This window comes from Mytilus galloprovincialis, chromosome 7 (genome assembly GCF_965363235.1).
Source record: "Mytilus galloprovincialis chromosome 7, xbMytGall1.hap1.1, whole genome shotgun sequence".
NCBI lineage: Eukaryota > Metazoa > Mollusca > Bivalvia > Mytilida > Mytilidae > Mytilus > Mytilus galloprovincialis.
In genome coordinates this window covers 51080777-51101891 of record NC_134844.1, presented here as the reverse complement: position 1 = coordinate 51101891, position 21115 = coordinate 51080777, and the positions used below count along the sequence as shown (strand labels likewise).

The 21115-nt window shown below is 33.1% G+C and overlaps 2 protein-coding genes across 2 annotated transcripts; both read right to left on the bottom strand.

The window, feature by feature from the left end:
• Positions 1 to 340: 340 nt before the first annotated feature.
• Positions 341 to 13735, bottom strand: LOC143083227 (alpha-L-fucosidase-like). Its single transcript, XM_076259478.1, has 8 exons — positions 13218 to 13735; positions 9497 to 9603; positions 8625 to 8755; positions 7079 to 7212; positions 6139 to 6236; positions 4893 to 5025; positions 3571 to 3741; positions 341 to 949 (listed from the first exon to the last, which is right to left on the bottom strand). Exons 1-8 carry the CDS (start codon positions 13568 to 13570, stop codon positions 673 to 675), a joined length of 1404 nt encoding a protein of 467 aa, XP_076115593.1. The 5' UTR covers positions 13571 to 13735; the 3' UTR covers positions 341 to 672.
• A 3184-nt stretch (positions 13736 to 16919) lies between these two features.
• LOC143084212 (glycoprotein-N-acetylgalactosamine 3-beta-galactosyltransferase 1-like) lies at positions 16920 to 19817 on the bottom strand. Its single transcript, XM_076260623.1, has 3 exons — positions 19397 to 19817; positions 17962 to 17988; positions 16920 to 16939 (listed from the first exon to the last, which is right to left on the bottom strand). The coding sequence occupies exons 1-3, from the start codon at positions 19815 to 19817 to the stop codon at positions 16920 to 16922; spliced, it is 468 nt and encodes a 155-aa protein (XP_076116738.1).
• Between the last annotated feature and the right edge of the window lie 1298 nt (positions 19818 to 21115).

The window sequence follows — 21115 nt, the reverse complement described above, 5'->3', positions numbered from 1 at the left end:
ATTAGTATGGTGATATTAATTTGTATTTAAGAGTACTTTCCAAGTGCATGATTTTTAGTCAAACTTACTTTGCTACAAATTGTATAGTTAAAAACATGGGAAATACAGTTCTTTAAGCTAAAAAGTATCTTAACTTTATGTTTTACTTTAAGTCGGATTTACTACAAAAGAAATTGTCTTATTTCATGACAAGTTTGTGTTTATTATTACATAATATTTTTTCTATGGTATTTCTTTTAAGATATTAGTATGATTTCTTTCAGACAAAATTCAATTTAAAAGACAGCATACACAAGCAATTCCCTCACTGCATGATTTGTTTCTGCAAAAAAAAGTCAAATGAATGTATTTTAATTTTATTATAATAATTGTCATTATATGAAGGCAGTGGCAAAAATGCACATGTATGACACAATTATTTGTCTTCCTTATCAGACAATTTATGGAAGATATTGAATTAAGAAATAAATACAAACACAAGTTAGTATTATGCTTTTTTAAGACAAGAGTGATCCTAACATTACCATGATTACATCATAGAAAAGTATGAAAGTAAGTGTGACAATATAAAATACAACAAAAAAATATTAAGCACTATAAAAATATGAGATTCAAAAGTTCAGAAATCAATCAGTACAAAAATTATAGCTGTAAAAAAATTAAGAAACACATTCAGTTACGTTTATAAACGTTTCTCAGTCCTGATATTTTCAGTACCCATGCATCTACACTGGGCATCAAGTTAAAAGGTATTGGTGGTATGGTAACGTCGATTCCTCCATATGCGTTTGGTCTCCAGGAAAAGTTACCCTTATATCCTAACATGCTAACGACAGTTGTAGATGTTGTCATAATTGTTGATCCAAGTGATACCGTGTTGTTGTTCCTTGGCCAGGATAACAGGATTGCATACACAAACACATCTTGTTCGACCATATTGGAGGTGTACCTATAAATATATTGACACGTTAATATGCGACAGTACTGGAGATGTACCTAGAAAGTAATTGTTATACTACAATTGCAACTATTTTGTTACATTAACTTATCAAATTGACTAGTTACCATTGTACTCTGATTATATAGTTAATGGTTGAACGAAAGATATCTCTGAACTTCTAAACTCAAAAAGTTTATCGTGAATATATTTTTGAGTACTCTGTTAATCTGGGATCGTAGCCCCAGTTCAGTATTTGAGTACCGATTAGCTTTCCGAAATCGGACGTAGATTAAAACGATTACTCATAATCAACGAAATGTTACCGGTTGTCTTTCTTTGTTAGTAAAAAAAACCATAAAAATTCGATATAATGTTTGTACCATAGTCAGTTTGCTTATTTTCGTCTGTTACGTATTCTAATATCGGACTTGGACTTCTTTTAAGGTGGTACCCAACACTACAGGGCGATAACTCTGTAAAGTCGGCTAAACGTTTAAATTACGTTGTGTTGTAAAAGGAATATTAAGCTTCTCAATGATCAAAATTGGTGTTTGTCAAACTGCTATGTAACCAGTGTAATTTTTCTAACTAAACGGTTGGTTCAAAATTTTTGAAATTTTTATATTTTTGTTAAAGGGTCAAAGTAAATACTTTGACAACATTTTATGAAAATTAAACGAGCCAAAATAATTTTAGTGAAAGTTGGATACCACCTTAATCTGAGTATTATTGTGTGTATAATATTGCAGTGTGTTTGGTTATCCTACATAAGATAGAGGTATAGGGAAGGGTTCAAGGCTCAGAAAACATGTTTGACCCTGACACATTTTGGATCGGTCATAGTTCAGAAGCCTTTGGCCTTTATTCATGTTATTAGTCTTGTATAGTTTACTTAAACTTCAGATATATGTTCCAGAGTTAAGTGTTATGTCCAGTTTCGCTGAACTAATACATATTTTTGGTTAACAGGTCAACTTAAATCAATCTCTGGGCGTGGGGTTTTCTTGCTGTACTGGTGACCAATTGGTGGCATTGATACGATTTCTGTTTTTGTCGGGTTGTTTTCTCTCTTACAAATTTCCCCGTTTCCATACTCAATTTTATATAGCAGTTGTAGCGTGTGTACCATGCACCAGTTTTTATCTAGTTTGGTCATGTATACTGTAAATGAAATGGTCATGTCAGTGGGATTTGGCCATAGATGAAGACCGTACGGTGACCTAAAGTTGTTTTAAATTTGTTTTGTGCTATGGTCTCTTGTGGAGAGTTGCCTTATTGGCAATCAGACCATATCCTCTTTTTCATATGTCAGATTGTTTGAACTCAGGACTCATGTTTATAGTGTTTTTAAAATCAAAAGAGCATCATCAGGCCTCGACAATTACGCTTGTTCGATTGTCCGGTACGAGAGGGGAAAAAGTTCGGACAAGTAAGAGCTGTATCAAACTTGTCCGTCCGGAGAAGTTCAATTATTTTGCAGGAAATAAATTCTAATAATCCAACTTTGATGAACAAAGTAATTATAAACAAAAAACAAGAATACAAATATCAATTTGACATGTGTCTGTCTTCTGTTTATTCAAATGCAAAACCGTTTTCTTCTTCTTTTTCTACTTGCATTCGATAATTTTGAACTAGTTCTTTGTCAGGTACATTTTAAAAGGTAAAAGGTATACTATTCTCGGAAACCAGTCTAACTGATCCGAATCAATGATGCGCTTTGTAGATAAGGTAACTTTACAGTACAGTTCGTCACCTCACCAGGTTTAGCTCCGAGTTTAATAGACAGTTTGGCACCGTAGGAAAAATATTTAGTAGAAAAATATTTAGTAGACATTATTGATAGACAGTTTGGCAAGGCAGGAGACATTTCGGGACCTCATTTTGCTACCTTATTCTGTTCCTTATAATACATACCATACCAGTAATTTCTTCACAAAAATATGTTTTTTTCATTTACCATAAAATTCACAAAATCATATTTGATCATAAGTAGAAAAAACAATACTTGCAATATAGTGACCTATAGTTTAAATTTCTGTGTCATTTGGTCTCTTGCTGAGAGTTGTCTCATTGGAAATCAGACCTTATCTTCTTTTTATTGATTGTATTTGAATACACTTTTTTTCAACTTAGAAAAATATAGGATATAAATGTCAAATGAGTGTACAGGCCTATCAGATGGTGTCTCATATGCAGAGTCTGATGAGACTAGCATTGATGAAAACTAGAACCTAAGTCCTGTGACATGACTAGATTCAGTTGTACTTGACTCATATTTTTGAAAAGTATTTCAAAAGAAAAACATCAAATTCTGTTCTATTGTTTAAATTCGTTTTATTCCTTTAATCAACTTAAGATGAAAACAGGTTATTTTTAGAAAAAAAATTTGGACAAGTAACAATTTCATTCGGACAAGTTGAAAAAAAGTTATTGTAGAGGCCTGATCATGGAGAAAAGAATAAACAACCAAAAGATCTGATAAAATTGAGAACAGAAATCGGTAATGACTGTGTGAAAGAGACAACAACCCGACCAAAGAGCAAGAAAACAGGCGAAGGCCAACATGGGTCTTCAACACAGCGAGATATGATAGTGTTTACAGGGATAGAGAAAATTGATTGTCTTACCAAACGTCTGTTGTTACATTGTCACTTTGATATAACCAGGGTCTGGAACCATAAATAGCTTCTCCGTTGACTTCAAGCCATCCACCGAGTTTCAGCAATATATTCTGAAATACTGGAGTGATTGTCCCTTCTTTGGTGATTCCAACATTAATCAATATATTTCCTCCACAACTGTAAATCAGATAAAGATTTTATAAGTTATAAATTTTTTGTAACATTTTGTTATTCCATTAAAAAAAATAGATCAAAGTTATCTCATAACAAAAATAACAAGAGTAAATATGCTGACATGTGTCGAATAAATGACTGGCCATTGATTTCATGTTGAAATTAATTCTTTAGAATAAAAGTGTTACTACAAGTATCACATAAACATGATACATGTAATGAGTTTGAGGTCAAGTGATACCGGCCAGACCGACATGTACACCTTAAAATCATTCTAGACACCAAATATAGTTGATATATTGCTTATAGTATCCGAATAACGGACCTCATTACGTAACTTGCATCCTGATCACTCATCAATGAAATGAGTTTGAGGTAACCCTGTCTAGAGACATAAAAATGCTGCAAAGAACCCATATACAAGTACTAATGAAAGTTATTCTAATACTTACACTAATAAAGTAAGAAATTCACATGCATTCACTGGAGCATGAAAATGTATGTACATATGACATAAATCAACTTCGTAACATAAGGTATATTCTTTAAAAACGGTATAAATCATCCAGGTACTAGCAATCAACGTTTTGAGAGAAAACAATGAAGCTTTATATACAGACATCCGTTTGTCGAGCAAACAACACAAAATAACGCGAATTTTACTGCAGACGAGACTACATCATTGCAATATAATGTGTAAAGACGATCCATGGTATGTTCCAGAGAAAAGGCTATCAAATGACACAAATAACCAATCAACATCTAGAATGCAATATATGATTATTTTTATTTGTTATTTCTATGAATGAGTCTTATTCAGTGCGTCAACCCATTTCGCCAAGTCTGGTTTTGCTTGAAGGGTGATGCATCCTGCTTAGCATACAATATGATTACATGAAACCTTGCCTATAGTACATGCATATATTATATTGTTTATACTGTGCACCTTGGGAGGGTCCAAATTGTATATTTAGAAATCAACGTGTATAATCTTAATATGCGTACAAAATTGCTTAGATTTAAAAGTATTGTATGTATCATGAGCTGTGTATCATGGTGATAATACGGGTATAATCTTTCCACGAATAAGTATATCTTATCTAGTATGCATACGTACAATTGACAATCAAAACATAAAGATTGTCAATACACACCTGACTGTTTGAGCGACCTCGGTTAACAACTCATGCACAGAAAAATAATCAGCAAGTTTAGCATTTCTTCTGTATCCAGCGGAATAACGATCTAGTGTCATAACATTCTCCCATTTTCTCTTATGTAGAACCTCTGTTTAAAAAACATGAAATTAATACGTTACCGATTATTACACTGAAATACTAGGTCCATTAATTCGATTTATCATGCATTATTTGAAAACAAAGTAAAATATGGTGGAAATGATAGATTGATGTATATACGGTTTGAATGACTGTTTTATTCTGTTATGATTCCTTTAGAATGAAATATTGTGGAAATACTACCTATTCATGTATTTAAATTATATTAATATTTCATTTACCGTGTTATGAATTTCAAAGTAAGTACCAACGCCCTCTGCCATAACAATATTTCCAGTTGCAAATATACATGCATACAAGGACATATAATTAAGTCCTTGATGCATATTAAGATCAATAATATTTTTCTTAGGAATCACCTAGTTCGGTCTGTAAATGTTAAATTATACATTTTGTAACACAAGAACACAAGTCTCTGAGTAAAATCCATGTACAACAAGCTGGCCATAAATTATTGATCATTTATTTATTCCTTGTACAAACGACCAAAATATAGGCAGCAAGAATTATCTTTAATTTATATGTTTGGTTTTACCAGACTCTTGATCTTTTCAATGAACTTGTCCACTAGCTAGAGGACAGGGCGCTTACAACGACATACATGTATTGATACAATATGAAAGTATTGTAATACGAATGTTCGTTCCATTTTTATTTAGATTTTTACTAGGTATTCGTAATCCTCTGATTATATCAATAAAATACCTAAAAAAAATCATATCCCCTCTAATCCTTACTTTTCTTTTAATAATATTATTACACATATGTAAAAAGTCATATTTGAAAATAATATACAATCATTGTTACTGTTTTCAAATATTGAAAACTAAAAAGGTTGCCATTGTTAAATATATGAAAGTCTAGATAGAATTATTTCCCGCCAAAGTTGGAAAGGCTAATATTTCGAAAACAAGCACACAGATCTAGACTAATTATTTGTTTCGGCATCTTTCGATCCTTAATTTTAAAAGTATCAATTTATATCAGTCTTTTAAAAAAAACTGCTATTTTGAAACAGAAAAGCAAACATCCTTAGCATGAAGTTGCAATTTAAAATGTGTCCTTCCATGAAACATAATTATGTTGAAAATCTACCACTAACTTGGATTGAATCTGTCTCCACAATTGACGAATCCACCATGTATACAGTTGTCATTGACACCCCATCTATCATTGGTCACAACATAGTCTTTGACAGGGCTGTAATATTATGAGAAAATACTAGATGGTACAACTCATTAGAATTAATTTGTAACCGAGATAATCTACAATTTTCGTAGAGCGCCGTGGTGTACTGTTGTTTGTGCTGAGAGCCGTGGTGTAGTGCATCGGACTACTAACACAAAGATTCCCAGTTCAATCCCCGCTCCGGGGAAAAAATTACAGGAAAGGAATTTTCGGCTCTCCCTCGACACCATTTGAGAGTATGGTCTTAAGAGACGATGGAAGGGACGAACCATTTATTATTTATCTCTTGCACGTAAAAGACACCCTTACTGTAGATTTCGAAAAAGAGTATGCTAATGCCGCTACAAGGCAGCACTCGCACCCGCAAAGTTGAGAGGGATTAATATACAAAGATGTAAGTTGCAATAACTTGTTTCCCAATCCACTATAAATAAATATGTTTGAACTAAACTAAACAACGATTTTCAGTAAGAGTCCTGTATATAAACGTACATTGTGCATAGAAAAGAGTACTTGAATAAAATTGCATTAATATAGACGTGTTACGTTTGTAAAAAGAAATATAAACCAACAGCAAATACAACATGTTAAAATATGATTTGCAACAGAAGACAGGTATACTAGCTTTACATTGAGGCAACTCTCTAAATTGCTTATTATAAGTCTAAAAAAGACAATTGACATTCCGATGATATAACAGGTTTACTGACAGTTGACATGATACTGTAAATTTAACTGTAAATGACGGTCTATACCTTGCCAGGACCAGGCACTTTTTCTGACGATTACCCCAAAGATCTGTGAAAAAAAAAAGAATTTAAAAGTTTTAAAATATTATTCTATATACTTCTTACCTGTCGTTATAGAGCCAAGCAAGGAAATTCGTAGCATTCCAGTAGTCGTCCTTGGCAGCATGTGACCCATCTGACCATATTATTTCCGGTTTGTACTTATTGACAATTTCATACAGTTCCGGCATTGTCTTCATCTACAAGCATGGAAGGAGATAAAAAAGAGATAAATTATTTCACTTCTTCCACAATTACAAAATTTGTAGATATTGAACTGTAGTGAGTATGAAGCTTTGTTGCTCAGTTTTATTTTCTGTCAATTTTAGCATGAAATAATAGAGAATGATAACAAGGGTGCGCACGCGTAAGTGTCTCGCCTTCTTAACTGACCATTGATTGTATGTTTAAAGTCATGAAGATAAAGGTTTTAAGAAAAACAGAAACGTAACATTTTGTAAGATCTATGACAATTAGGTCGAGATCAGATAAATCGTGTCGGACAGACATAAAAATGTACACCTTACAATGTTTCTATACACCAAATATAGTTGACCTATAATTGTCTATGTTATTGACATTAGAACAGATAAACACACAAAAACTCAATATTGACCAATAAACTATGAAGATCAGATCAAATTCCGATTAAATCTGCAAAACAGACATATGCACCTCACCTGAATTATTACATACATGTTAATGTGCCAGTACACCAAAAATGGCTGACTTGTTGTATTTGAAAAACAGATAAAAACACAAAACAGTAATTTTAATGTCAAGGACAGATGATATCTCCCAGATAAGACATTTTCATTTACAATTATTTCATACGCCAAAAACAGCTGATCTATTTCTTATGGTACTTGAAAAACATACCAAAACACAAAAATCTAATATTGACCAATGAACAATAGAGGTCAAAGTCATATGATGTTTATGTGGCGTACAGAAAGCGGAAAAAATCTTCGTATACGAGTCTTCGGATTTATCACCCGATTTTGTTTGGACGTGACTGCGTATTGATACACCCTGGCTAGCCAAACGGATCATTATGTATATGAAGGGTTTCATGTTAACCTAGATAACCTAGTTTTGTAGGTTAAGAAAATGCCGTAATGTAATATTTAATTCAGCGCTAAAATCCTCAAATTGGAAAGAAGTATTCCAAATATAATAGACTTTATCCTCACATCACAAGATTTTATAAATGATCGTGAATATGTGTTTAACCGCCAGTGGTAAACTTCACATGCATATGAATAGAAGCCCTTATTGTACCAAACCGATACATTGAGTCGCACTTTAAACGTGTTAGTTCAAAAGGGTTCAACATTGATAGCAAAAAAAAATATCCGATAAAAAACGTTGAATGTAAGTAAAAAAATCCTTCGAAGTCTTATAGTATAGGACTTAACCGATGAAGTGCCATGTGATTAGAAATCAGATCGGTAATAATATAAAGAGTAGAATATTTATTCGTGTACTGCATATTTAAGACAAATCGATATACAGTAACTACTTAAAATCGAAGGGTATTCGACCAGTGTGGACATATTCTACAACTATAACACATTAAGAAAAACAAAAGTGAGCTTTACAAAACACTTACAGAAACAAAATCTTGTGTTTTGAAACCATTAGCTCTATCTTGCTCAAATATTGGATTGAACCATTCAAACAAGGAGTGGTAAAGTCCAAAATGCATGTCTGTATTCTTCCTTATGGCGTCTGCAACCTCACCTGAAATAAAAAAAAAAAGGACACAAAATATAAAATTAAATGATTTAACATTTTCATTTCAGAGGGATGTTTAAATAGCTATAGCAAATTGATTAATTGCACGTTTCAGTTGAAGCTTAACTTGACTCATGTTCTTCTAACCATCAGAGTACAAAATAAATAATATGTAAAAAAAGATGAACGATATGGAAACATACCCCCTCCTTTTCCTTAAAATATACGAGCCTTTCTTATACCGATTCTCAATGTATGAAAGTTTGTGTTTGTACGTATAAAATATGACTATTAATGCTGACATCAATGTATAATGTTTTCTTTTATTCAGTTATATTTATACATTTACAAAGAACTGCATACAGTCACAATGTTTGCTCATTATAGAGCCATAAGCGTAGGAATGATTCCACACCTCCGTTTATCCCATGCAAACAATTTCAGCATAATGTGATTTTGTTTGTGTTTGTATTGCTGCACTGCGGTTTCAGTGAAAAGTTTTCACCATAATACTTTGTTTTAAATGGTGTTTATGCTATGCATTATTTGGTTGATAAAATTTAACATTAAAAATAGACCCATCATTTCTAACATATAAGTGCATCAAACGCGTTTTTTTTCGAGTTTCTGAAAATTTGAAAAAAAATAGCAATCGTCTGGATAACAAACTTAATTACCCCATTTTTCATAACTCTACTATAATTCAATGATGATTGAAAAAATACTTTTCATATTTGCAAACCATACCCACAATATCTCTTTTAGGGCCGACATCCATGCTGTTCCAGTTCCAGGAATAGTTGGAAGGCCACATGGTATAACCTTCATGGTGCTTGGCAACTAAGACTACATACCTACAATGTAAATGTTGTAAATATTCAACTAAAAAAAAAATGTTAGGATTTCGCGGAAACCAGTGTCTCGCCTACTTTTGCTGTGAATGGCAAGCTGAACAAACATGAGGGGAAAAAATCAATAAAAATATTCATCTTGATACTATCGTTTAATTGTAACAAGCTTCTATCCAAGTTTGGTAAAAATCCAAGATAGTTAACGAATCTAACATTGTCTAATAAATGTTTTAAAAACTTTAACTGCATACTGTGTGTAATGCTAACTGGAAGAAAAACTAAGTCCATTTGGAAGTAAAATACAGATACACAGGTACAAAATTTAGTTTCTTCTAGATACTAGTTTTTGATCATAAACAAGCTTCTGTCCAAGTTTGGTACAAATTAAAAATAATATAAGATAAATATTAAGATTTTAAAAACTTTAACCACAGAGTGAATGTTTTGTTTCCTGACAGAAAATATAAATCCATTTAAAAGTAAAATAAGGATTTTTTTATTTATCTTTTTACAAAATTTACTTCTGAATACTATCTCATCATGCTAATGATCTTAAACAAGCTTATGTCCAAATTTGGTACAAACCCATGATAGTTTAAGAAAGCTATTTAAATTTTTATAAATTTAACCACAGAGTTAATGTAACGTTTCTTGGCAGAAAAACTAAGTCCATTTATAAGTAAAATACGGAAAAAATGAAATTTTATTTTCACAAAATTTACTTCTGGACATGCTGGATACTATATTATGATCATAAACAAGCTTCTGTCCAAGTTTTATAGAAATCCAGTATAGTTTAAGAAAGTTATTAAAATTTCAAAAACTTTAACCACAGAGTAAATATTTGTGGACGCAGCCGCCGCAGACGAAGGCTCGACAAAAACACGATGTATATTGAATGAGTGTATTTTCGTTCAAATTCACTCAATATGTATTTTTCCCAAGTTTCAAATAATTGCGGTTAGATGTCATATAAGGCAAGTAAGGGACGGTTTATTTCTTTCGACTTTAGATTGATTGGCGATTACATGTATTAATTGTTGCTAAATTCCTACTTTTAGCAAGTTTGTCTATACACATGTATTGGCGATTATAGTTATTGGTTCGGGAAGCCGGAGCACCGGACTGAAGCACAGGACTTCATAGCAACTACGAGAAGAGTCGAACATGGAACGACCGGGTTCAAACTTAAGAAATAGCAAAATTTATAATGCTATTGAATTTTAGTTTTCAATTTATACAAAAACGCAATCACGCGTATAATACTTGACCATGTCCATAAGGTTTGTTTATATTATTAAACCTGTGGTATTTTTCTGACCGTCTGTATTATATTTAAAAAAAGTAATGACGAATATATCAACCTTTAAACATGATATAAAACAACCCGTTTAATCATGCATGAAGTTTAAAAGTCAGTACATTATTATAGACAGGAAGTATATGGTTTATGTAAGGTTCGTTATTACATAGTAAAAGGTATTTTGAATATAATATATAATAACTGAGAAATGTAGTCGTGTTTACTATGTTTACAACACATTTTTTTGGAAGAACGAAAAAATATATATATATGGGACGGTTTTAACTCTTAAGATATGGCAAGACCTAGATTAGTTATTGATTGTAAAGAAGCATATACAAGGAATAATTTTAACATGTAACTCAGGCGCGTAGCTACGTCTACGTCAAAACGCCCGGGCGTACACTTGACTTTTGTTAAAAAAATATTTTAATCTAGAGAAAATAAAAGTAACTTTTTAGAAGCACATCAGCTTTATAATTTTTTCTTCGTTGGCTTGTAATTGTGGCTAAAATTGACGAAATTTACTTTCAGTCAAATGGTATCATATCATTTATTTGTTCATTTTCTGTCAAGTCCGAAACTACTGTGATTTTTATACTCCCTTCCCTTTTGTTTTAAGCAATCCTTTATCTCCTTAGATTCGTTTTGTGGTTTACAGTTTTGTCGAGCCTGTGACATACATTTGTATGTGTCAAAATGCAATAAAAAGTGATAAATCATAATAACAAATGATATGAATAATAGTCCTATTTCTAGTCTGAAAGGATTTATAGTAATAAATAAAAGTTAATTTTGGCCATCTCCAAGGGTTTAAGAAAACATTAAGGAAGTTTTTATAACATTTCATACTATCAACTGTATATTGTGTATCACAAAACATTCATATCTAACATATATATAATATGCAAGTGTTATTTTGATATATTTTCATGTCCGTGACTTAAAATGACCCAATAACATAGTTTTGCATGTTGTTTTGATAATGACCCATATGGCTTTTTTATAAATTATCAATACATCAGTCTTCATAAATTGTCATGAAACTTGGGCCAAAACTAGTACTCCAGATCAAGACAAAATATCTAAAGAAAATGTTGGATATTTTTAAAATCCTGCAATGGACTGATAAATGGATTCACTTTTTGCAGGGGGAATCCTTGACAAAAAAAAACAGGGTTCCACAAAACCCTTTACGATATCTAATATTGCACCTGAACATCTCTGAAGATTAATGTTCATTTACGAAATTTGGAAATAGAAAGGTGATTTTGTTGGTTAATTGCTTGACCCTCACAGCTTTTTTAAAACATATTTAAAAGTTACTAGTTTTGACATTATCTCTGAATCCACTGACCATTATATTTCAAATTAACAAAATTAATAATTTAACATAACAAATAAACCATGTATGTTGCTACTGATAAGTTTTTAATGACAGGAATGGTGTTCATTCTCAATAACTCATTAGCTTCCGGGGGCCTCGCTCCCTAGATCTAATCCACTACCAGAAATTGTTTGACATGGATCAGTTTGGGGTCCTCAGACCCCTCGCCAAGGTTCGGGCGTACACGTAAAAATGACCTAGCTACTCCACTGTAACTGAATACTAAACTATTATCTGAGTGCATCAACTTTGATTCTCAACTTTCATCTAGGTATATGTTGTATATATCTAAATGCATGTATGCGCTTTGTTCATTGTTGGAGGCCGTACGGTGATCTATAGTTGTTAACTTCTGTATCAGTTGGTCTCTTGTGGACAGTTGTCTCATTTGCAATCATACAACATCTTCTTCAATCCCCCTAGTTTCACAAATAATAAATCTTAAAGAACACAAAATGATTAAAACAAAACAAAATGTATAATACTTTAACAAGGAATAGGGGCCGTGGTACAAATCCCATCACCATCCGACATGCCGAGGGACAAACGTTATCACTTACTCTTTGGTAGAAACAACACTGATCAGAATGAAAATGTGAATGGAAGAAGACACTGATTTACCTCAAAAATATAGAATATAGAGGTTTAATTGTATTTTTTTCCCTTGTCTTTAAAAAAAAGAGGGGCGAAAGATACCAGACAATCCAGAGGGTCAGTCAAACTCATGCATAGATCGAAAATAAGCTGACAACGCCTTGTCAAATCAAGTGAACACATGACAAGTTTTTATTTTTACCAGGTTGAAATATCAAATTACTTGTTTTTGTACAATGATACACACATGTGTATTCTAAACTATGACGAATATTGATTTTCTATATATACATGTAATGATGTAGTACCCCGTAAAGTATTAGTTTTACTTACTTGGCTCCTGAAAGCTTCAACAAATTCGCCCATTCTTCTGCATTGAAAAATTCTGCTGTTAATTGTGGTGCAAAGTCTGGGTAGGTGAAGTCAGGTCGATAATTCGCTTTCATGAAATCAACCAGAACGGGAGTCTTCGTCTTCCATTGGTACCAGAACCATTCTGACAAAATCGAAGGCACGGAAAACACACCCCAATGAATCAAAATGCCGACTTTGGAATCATCGAACCAGCCAGGCAAAGGTCGTGAGTCTATAGACTCCCAGTTTGGTTCATATTTTTTACTTGAAGTCTGGACAATGCAAACGAGAAGCAAAATCAAAGTTACGTAAATTCCAATATTTACATGCATGTCTTAGCAAATGGCGTTGTCAATGTTGCCTAGCAATATCTACACTAATATCAGTTTCTCAATCGAACAAAATTATCCTTGGCGGATTCAACTGTAAGTGTTAAGTTTCCAAATCATACAATGATGAATTTCCACAACAGTACAATGAATTAGCGGACATATATATGACTAAAAATAGATCTAGTCATATGAACCGAACTCACTAATAAAAACTGAAAATCAACTAACCATAAAAATTATTGGAACCTGATATTTAAATCTAAAAATAGCTGTTTGAATCGATTGTTGTAATTTGTAAAATGAAATCGATGAAATTATTAAGAATCATTATATTGTAAATTAAGCTTCTATACAGTAATACGTATGATTCTGTATGTCATTTATACATGTATGAAAACAGACATATATTACCAAAACAAGGAAGAAATATACACAACTGATATATGCGCATTACAAAAATGTCTCTTCCTATATATATATTATTATAAAACTACGTTCAAACCTATGATTGCGTTGGATAAAAACCGCAATTTTTATACGTGTGTATGTAAAATATATATTATACATATATGTACATATATATATATGTATACAAAAAATGATTACTACATGTCAGTGGCGGATCCAGATTAGGGGGGGGGGGGGTCCGGGAGTTGGACCACCCTTTTTTTGCCGATCAATGCATTTGATTGGGGACATATAGTTGGACCCCCCTTTTTTTGTCCTGGTTTGGGCCCCCCCCCCCCCTTTTTTTTAAATGACTGGATCCGCCACTGCATGTAGTACTGGATTGCTGATATTGGAATATTGGGATATTAATATCTATTTCAGAATGTTCTCTCTCAAAACTGAAAAGTGTATTTACTGTATCGACTTTCATTTGTGTATACATCATGACTGTCGCATAAATATACCCCCAAAAAAGGGGGAGCGTTATTGGCATACATGCTGTATGCCTCTTAAGTTTAAACTCATGCGGCATTCCCGGAATATAAGAACATAAAACGATATCGTCTTTCGAGGTCTTATAATTCTGGTCGTGATCAACATAACTTTAGACAGTGAAACACAAGAAATTACTAACCATTGGCTTTTCTGTTGACTTTTAAATAACATTGATTTTGTTACTTATCGTTAGCTAAAAAAATAAACAGTGAGTACATAACATACAAATGCACCCAAATAGATATAGGACGATTTGGTACGAGTGCTATTGAGACAACTCTCCATCTATGTCACACATTATAAACGTAAACCATTATAGGTCGAGGTATGGCCTTCAACACGGAGCTTCGGCTCACACCGAACAGCAACCTATAAAGGGCCCCAAAAACTACTAGTGTAAACCATTCAAACGGGAGAACCAACAGTCTAATCTATACAAAAACAACAAAACCAGAAACACTAAATATGAACCACATAAACAGACGACAACACTGAACATCAGATTCCTCACTTAGCATCATAAACAAAGGCTTAGTTACATATAAGAATAACATGATCGGGATTGCATTTGTAACCGTCTGCTCATCCAATCATATATTCGAAATGACAAGAATATGTGTTAACGATAAATTCACCAAATATGGAATGTTAAAATACTATTTCTAAAATTGTTAAATTTAAACTGCTGACGAGTTCGCTTACGAGTTTTAGAATTCATCCATGTTATAGACTTAAAATTAGGTTATGCAGAGATAATTAAACATAAACGTTCAACTTGGTTATCTCATTTAGATTGTTTTACTCTGTCATTTCGGGGCCTTTTATAGCTGATTATGCGGTATGGGCTTTGCTCATTGTTGAAGGCTGTACGGTGACCTATAATTGTTAATTTCTGTGTCATTTTGGTCTCTTGTGGAGAGTTTTTCTCATTGGCAATCATACCACATCTTTTTTATATATAAAACAAAATGTAAAAGTTCATCGACATAGTTTTCGTTAGAAATATTAAATATCCAGTGGCAAATATTTCACTCATGTAAAGGATGTCAAAAAATTAATAAATTACTTTAAAATACCGCTTTTTTAATAACAAGATGTCAACATTAAATTGGTAAAATACGAACATAACAATAACTAATGACCGACAATAAACACAAGTATTGACACAGAGCTATACAGTTACACAAGAGATCATTTGACATAGTTTTCATCAATTAAAAACAGCCCTTTAATATTCTGCTGAATATTTGATATTGATTTTGACGTATAAGTAGTATAAAAGTTATCAAACAAAACTAGGGCTCAAGTTCCATATCAGGAAAGTCGCCTCCCAAAACATCAATATCTATACTATTAAACGAGAAGACCTCATTTTTGGTGTCGCTTCTCTTCTTTCCACAATAAATTAATCAACACGACTCTGTGTCCTATATGTACAGTGCATAGTCGCATTTGTCATCCATTCATATGATTATTCAGATTGAGTTATTTTGGGAGAAAAACGAGAAAAAAGGCATCCGGATATTGTCCCGTCATTGGACGAAATTTTAAGTCAGATTATACTTCCGGTTTGCGTTTTTCTGTATACGTTGAACAAACAAATAGTACGAATAAAGTGTATTTTAATTCTGTTCTGAGTTTATTAAATGGAGAGGGTCTGCATACTATGTCAATTGACCACCATGGATCGATTACTAAACTAAGAATTGAAAGTAAATACACTTTATTTATATAATAATATACAGATAAGCGCTAAAATTATTCATGTGAACTTCTGATACCTTTTCTGAAATTCTCCATTCATTAAATATTTTACAAAATTCATTGATTACAAAAAAATAGATGTGGTATGATTGCCATGTTGAGACAACTCTCCACAAGAGACCAAAATTAACGACTATAGGTCACCGGACGGCCTTCAACAACGAGCAAAGCCCATACCGCATACTCAGCTTTAAAAGGCCCCGAAATGACGATGTAAAAAAATTCAAACGAGAAAACTAGCGGCCTTATTTATGTACAAAAAAGGAACGAAAAACAAATATGTAACACACAAACAAACGACAACCACTGAACTACAGGCTCCTTACTTAAATGTTCATAACATACTAAATGTATGTTCATATTGAAATTGATAGAAAACCAAAAATTGGGAATTTTGGAAATGAAGGAGGAGGTATAAAACTTCTAACAACACTTTACATACTTTTAACTCCGCTCTGAATGCCCGCGATTTCGCGGGTGTGTTCTAGTAATAATATAAAACAAAACGAAATAATGACGTTATGAGTATTGTCTTAAAGACTGTTAGGTCGAGTGGACGTTGTATAGTTTCATATGATATATGAAAAAATCTATGATATGCATCAAATCTGGTTTAACATAGTGAAACGATATAACATATTCACTCATACTGTCTGGGCTCTGTAATGAGAAAGATGACTGTTATTGTAAGTTTTAAAAATTGAAATCGAATTTAAAGAGTCGCGTCACACATTGGTTGTTAAAACTTTTGTAAAATCATTTTAGAACTTGATGACTAGTCTGCATGTATTTTTTTCTTGACCGCTAGGCCGTTTTGAGTCATGCTAGCTGTTTTCATGTTGCTCATTTGTGACGGCCTTTTTTTATACTTTACATGAGATATAAGAGTTTTAACTTTGTTATCTGCAATGTATGTATGGTATTTCAATTTAAGATTGGATATTCAAATTCAAAATGATGTTTTAATTAGTGATCATCTAAGGATAGAATTATGGTCACTTTGGTCTTCTTCCGACCGGCAATAAAACACTTTTCATAGCTCGGCGTCCCTGTTGGTTGAGTGGAGTGTACGTAGCCATGTCCAGTCAAAATTTGGGATGCTAAATCCAATGCCTCGAGTAACGAGTGTGTGGAACCATTGCAAATACTATTTGATGGATAGAAAGTTCGCCTGTTGCAGTGGCAGTCCACATTACCTTAAACTTTGTTCCAGATTGTCTCGTTTACCGGAATAACAGTGTACATGTTGTTTTGAAAGTTAATTTGTTCTCGTCCACAACTTGCATAAAATACTTGCCACTGAACATCAATCAACCAACGATCAACCAATTAATCAAAGTTATGATAACGTGTTAAATGACAATTTTGACATACATAGCAATCCGAATAGTTTTGCTACTCAATTTACCGAGACTACTGTTTCACAAATATCCGTGATACATTTACGGCCGATTCCATTAAGTGTGTAGGCAAAGGTAATATCTTTAGTTAGCTTGCTTCCTAGCTGAACCGTGAAGTCATTTTTAGGTTAGGCAAACTACCCTCCTTTAAGAGTAAACTAGTCCGACAGGTAATCAATCTATCTGTCTGTAGGACTAACCTACTTCGAAAGGAGGGTAGTATACCTTACCTAATAATGACTTCACGGTTAAGCTAGCAAGCAAGATAACCAAAGAACTTACCTTTGTCTAAACACTCAATGAAATCGGCTGTAACAGATCAAATTGCATCAGAAGATTCAACATTTTCAGTACGCTTTTATAGTTTTAGTGCACAGGCACTTGTTCTGTATTTAATTGTTTTGCTCTTTCATATTCCTTTAAAAAGATATATATATATGAGACAAATGCCTGTATTATGAAGACCAAATGAGATAGAAGGTTACAGCTATACAATTAAGGTCACCGTACGGCCTTCAACAATAAAAAAAATATATACCCATAAATAATACCTCCACCTAGAGAGCTTCAATAAAAAAAAAAAAAACGTATTTGTCCTACAAGTTTCGAAATAATTCATTGGGGCTTGAATATATCGCGATGTTATGGTAAAATATTTGTCATAAAGTGCCAAGCCCCTATGAATTATTTCTTAATAAGAAGTCAAAATCTGCAAGTAATTTTCAATAATTATTTAATTTTTACCAATTGTTTGTTTCATTGTCAATCATATCACATATTCCTTTTTTTATATAGAATATAATCCATATCAAAAATCACTTTATTGTATTGCAGATCATGTTTTATGTTAATGCTTCCCTCTAGTGCAGCGGCTACAAACATATTTAAGACGAATTGTGCACATCCTGCTACAGACATGAAATTTTGCATAGACCTTCCTCAACTATTCATCGTTTATACAATACTTAAATCAGCCCAATATCGATGGCTAGTATGTGAAAAGGTTTTATTATCATGCTACTATCATAATATCTGTCACAAACCTTTGTTATGTGCTACTTTTGGATATATAATATAGATTAGATGTCTTCAAAATCCCTACTTCCGGTAAAATCCAACATGGCGGACATTGTACTAAATTTCTAAAACAAGCTTATTTTTAGGGAGGGTAATTGGAATGTGTTTTAACGTATTGCTTCTATCATTATATTGTGCAGAAACCTTTCTTTGGTGCTTCTCATGGATACAATTTATAGGACATATGTCTTTAAAACCCCTACTTCCGGTGATATCCAATATGGCGGACACAGAAATAGCAGGATGTGCACAATTTGTCACAAAGCCGCCGTACTACTCTTTTTCCTTTATTCTTATGTTCAAATAACAAACAAAATCCACCCTTTTCACATTCCAGTGATACAAGGTCTTTTTTTACTTGGTGGGTTTGTTCAAAAATAATATTTTAAGCTATTGTCTCTCTTTTGTAAATTCTACATCTGCATATTGCTTTAATTTCCCAATATATGAGTTACCTTGCGCGGCGTCTTTGTGTTGTATTTATAATACCACGTAGGATATTTCCCAAATAGGTAATTGTCTATAGGCAAATGATGAAATTTCGTCCGATGTTGCTTATCTAATGTATTTCCAATTTTAACTCCGAATTTAAGTAAGCATTTAGAAACGTTAACATCTTCAGAGTGCCCATCTTGTTTACATGCTTCACTGCTATTTCCTTTTGTTCCGAGTCTTATTAATGCCTCTTTACTCAAAACATAGCCCGGTCCTCCTGAGTTGAAAGGTTGTTTTATATCAGGTTTAACTAAGCTTTGTCCAAAGAAAATAGGTTCACTTGTAATATAATCTTTCAATAAGTATTTCAGATTTTCTACAATGACGTAAGTGTCATCGTCTGCCTTTAGGAACCAATCGGCTTTATCTCTGTAATGTTCATACACATACCGCCATGCTTGCATGGCTTTAGCAGTCAAATGATCACGCCCTTCTTGTGTATCAAGACCTATCGCTGGGAAATCCTTATCCTGCTTCGAGCTCATAAATAACAAAATGTCACAGCGTTTTCCCCAAGTATTTTTAACGTTGATAGCAAATAAGTGTGAATTATTAGGACACGTCATTATCCAGCACAAAATGCGTATATTGACGCTCTGGGGTCCATCAGTTTCTGAAAAATTAGTTCACATAAAACTGTTAAATTTTACCAAGGAAAATAAGTATGATAACATTAACCATGATAAAGTATATATCCATGTCTCTCATAAGGCTTATTTCTGGAATAGCATTGTTTTCTCAATAACAATACAATCACTAATCTGTCATTAATCAATCACTAATCCATCAGTAATCGGTCTTAAATCGATCAGTAATCTAATCGATCGCTAATCGATCAAACTCATGAGAGAGTTTGATCGATTACTGATCGATGACTTCAAGTCATCAATCGAGTACTGATCGAATATGATTGACTAGTGTTCGATTACCGATCTGATCGATTAGTTAAGTCTGGATATATAGACATTCAAAGTTTAAAGTAGGTTTTAGGCTAGAAATTATTGAAAAAGGGTACGTTTTACTTTATTTTTACGTTTATCAAGTCAAGATATACTAATAAGCCCTTACATGTAGGTTTATAAAATTAATGTCTTTTGATTTTTTTTTCGTCATTAGTTTGTTGTCTCATTGACGTTTATATCCCTATCTCCATTTGTGGATATTTTTTGTCATATATGTACATGTATATGTAAATTTCGACATGTTTGTGACATCATACATTAGTTAGAGAAAAAAGTATGCATATTACTGCCCAGGTTATATGCAATAAAGTAAACATTGTATATAGATATAGGAAGATGTGGTATGAGTGCCAATGAGACAACTATCCATCCAAATAACAATTTATAAAAGTAAACCATTATAGGTCAAAGTACGGCCTTCAACACGGAGCATTGTATGTATATTTGTTATTTCTACATTGGCTAGAAGTATAGGGGAGGGTTTAGGTCTCACAACACTTGTTCTGTCTCGCCATTGGCCATAAGTATAGGGAAGGGTTGAGGTCTCACAACACTTGTTCTGTTCCGTCATTGGCTAGAAGTATAGGGAGAGGGTTAAGGTCTCACAACACTTGTTCTGTCTCGCCATTGGCTAGAATACTAGGGGAGGGTTGAGGTCTCACAACACTTTTTCTGTTCCGCCATTGGCTAGAAGTATAGGGGGAGGGTTGAGGTCTCACAACACTTTTTCTGTTCGAGGGTTGAGGTCTCACAACACTTGTTCTGTTCCGCAATTGGCTAGAAGTATAGGGGGAGGGTTGAGGTCTCACAACACTTTTTCTGTTCGAGGGTTGAGGTCTCACAACACTTGTTCTGTTCCGCAATTGGCTAGAAGTATAGGGGGAGGGTTGAGGTCTCACAAC

Coding starts and splice junctions, on each gene's coding strand:
- LOC143083227 (XM_076259478.1), bottom strand. CDS start 13,570: ATGCATGTAAATATTGGAATTTACGTAACTTTGATTTTGCTTCTCGTT. Junction 6,237..7,078: donor GCTTGGCTCTATAACGACAG/GTAAGAAGTATA, acceptor ATAATATTACAG/CCCTGTCAAAGACTATGTTG. Junction 5,026..6,138: donor TGGAGACAGATTCAATCCAA/GTTAGTGGTAGA, acceptor TTTTTTAAACAG/AGGTTCTACATAAGAGAAAA.
- LOC143084212 (XM_076260623.1), bottom strand. CDS start 19,817: ATGACGTGTCCTAATAATTCACACTTATTTGCTATCAACGTTAAAAAT. Junction 17,989..19,396: donor AGGAAATAGCAGTGAAGCAT/GTAAACAAGATG, acceptor GATCTGTTACAG/CCGATTTCATTGAGTGTTTA. Junction 16,940..17,961: donor CATTGAGTGTTTAGACAAAG/GTAAGTTCTTTG, acceptor TTCTCATTACAG/AGCCCAGACAGTATGAGTGA.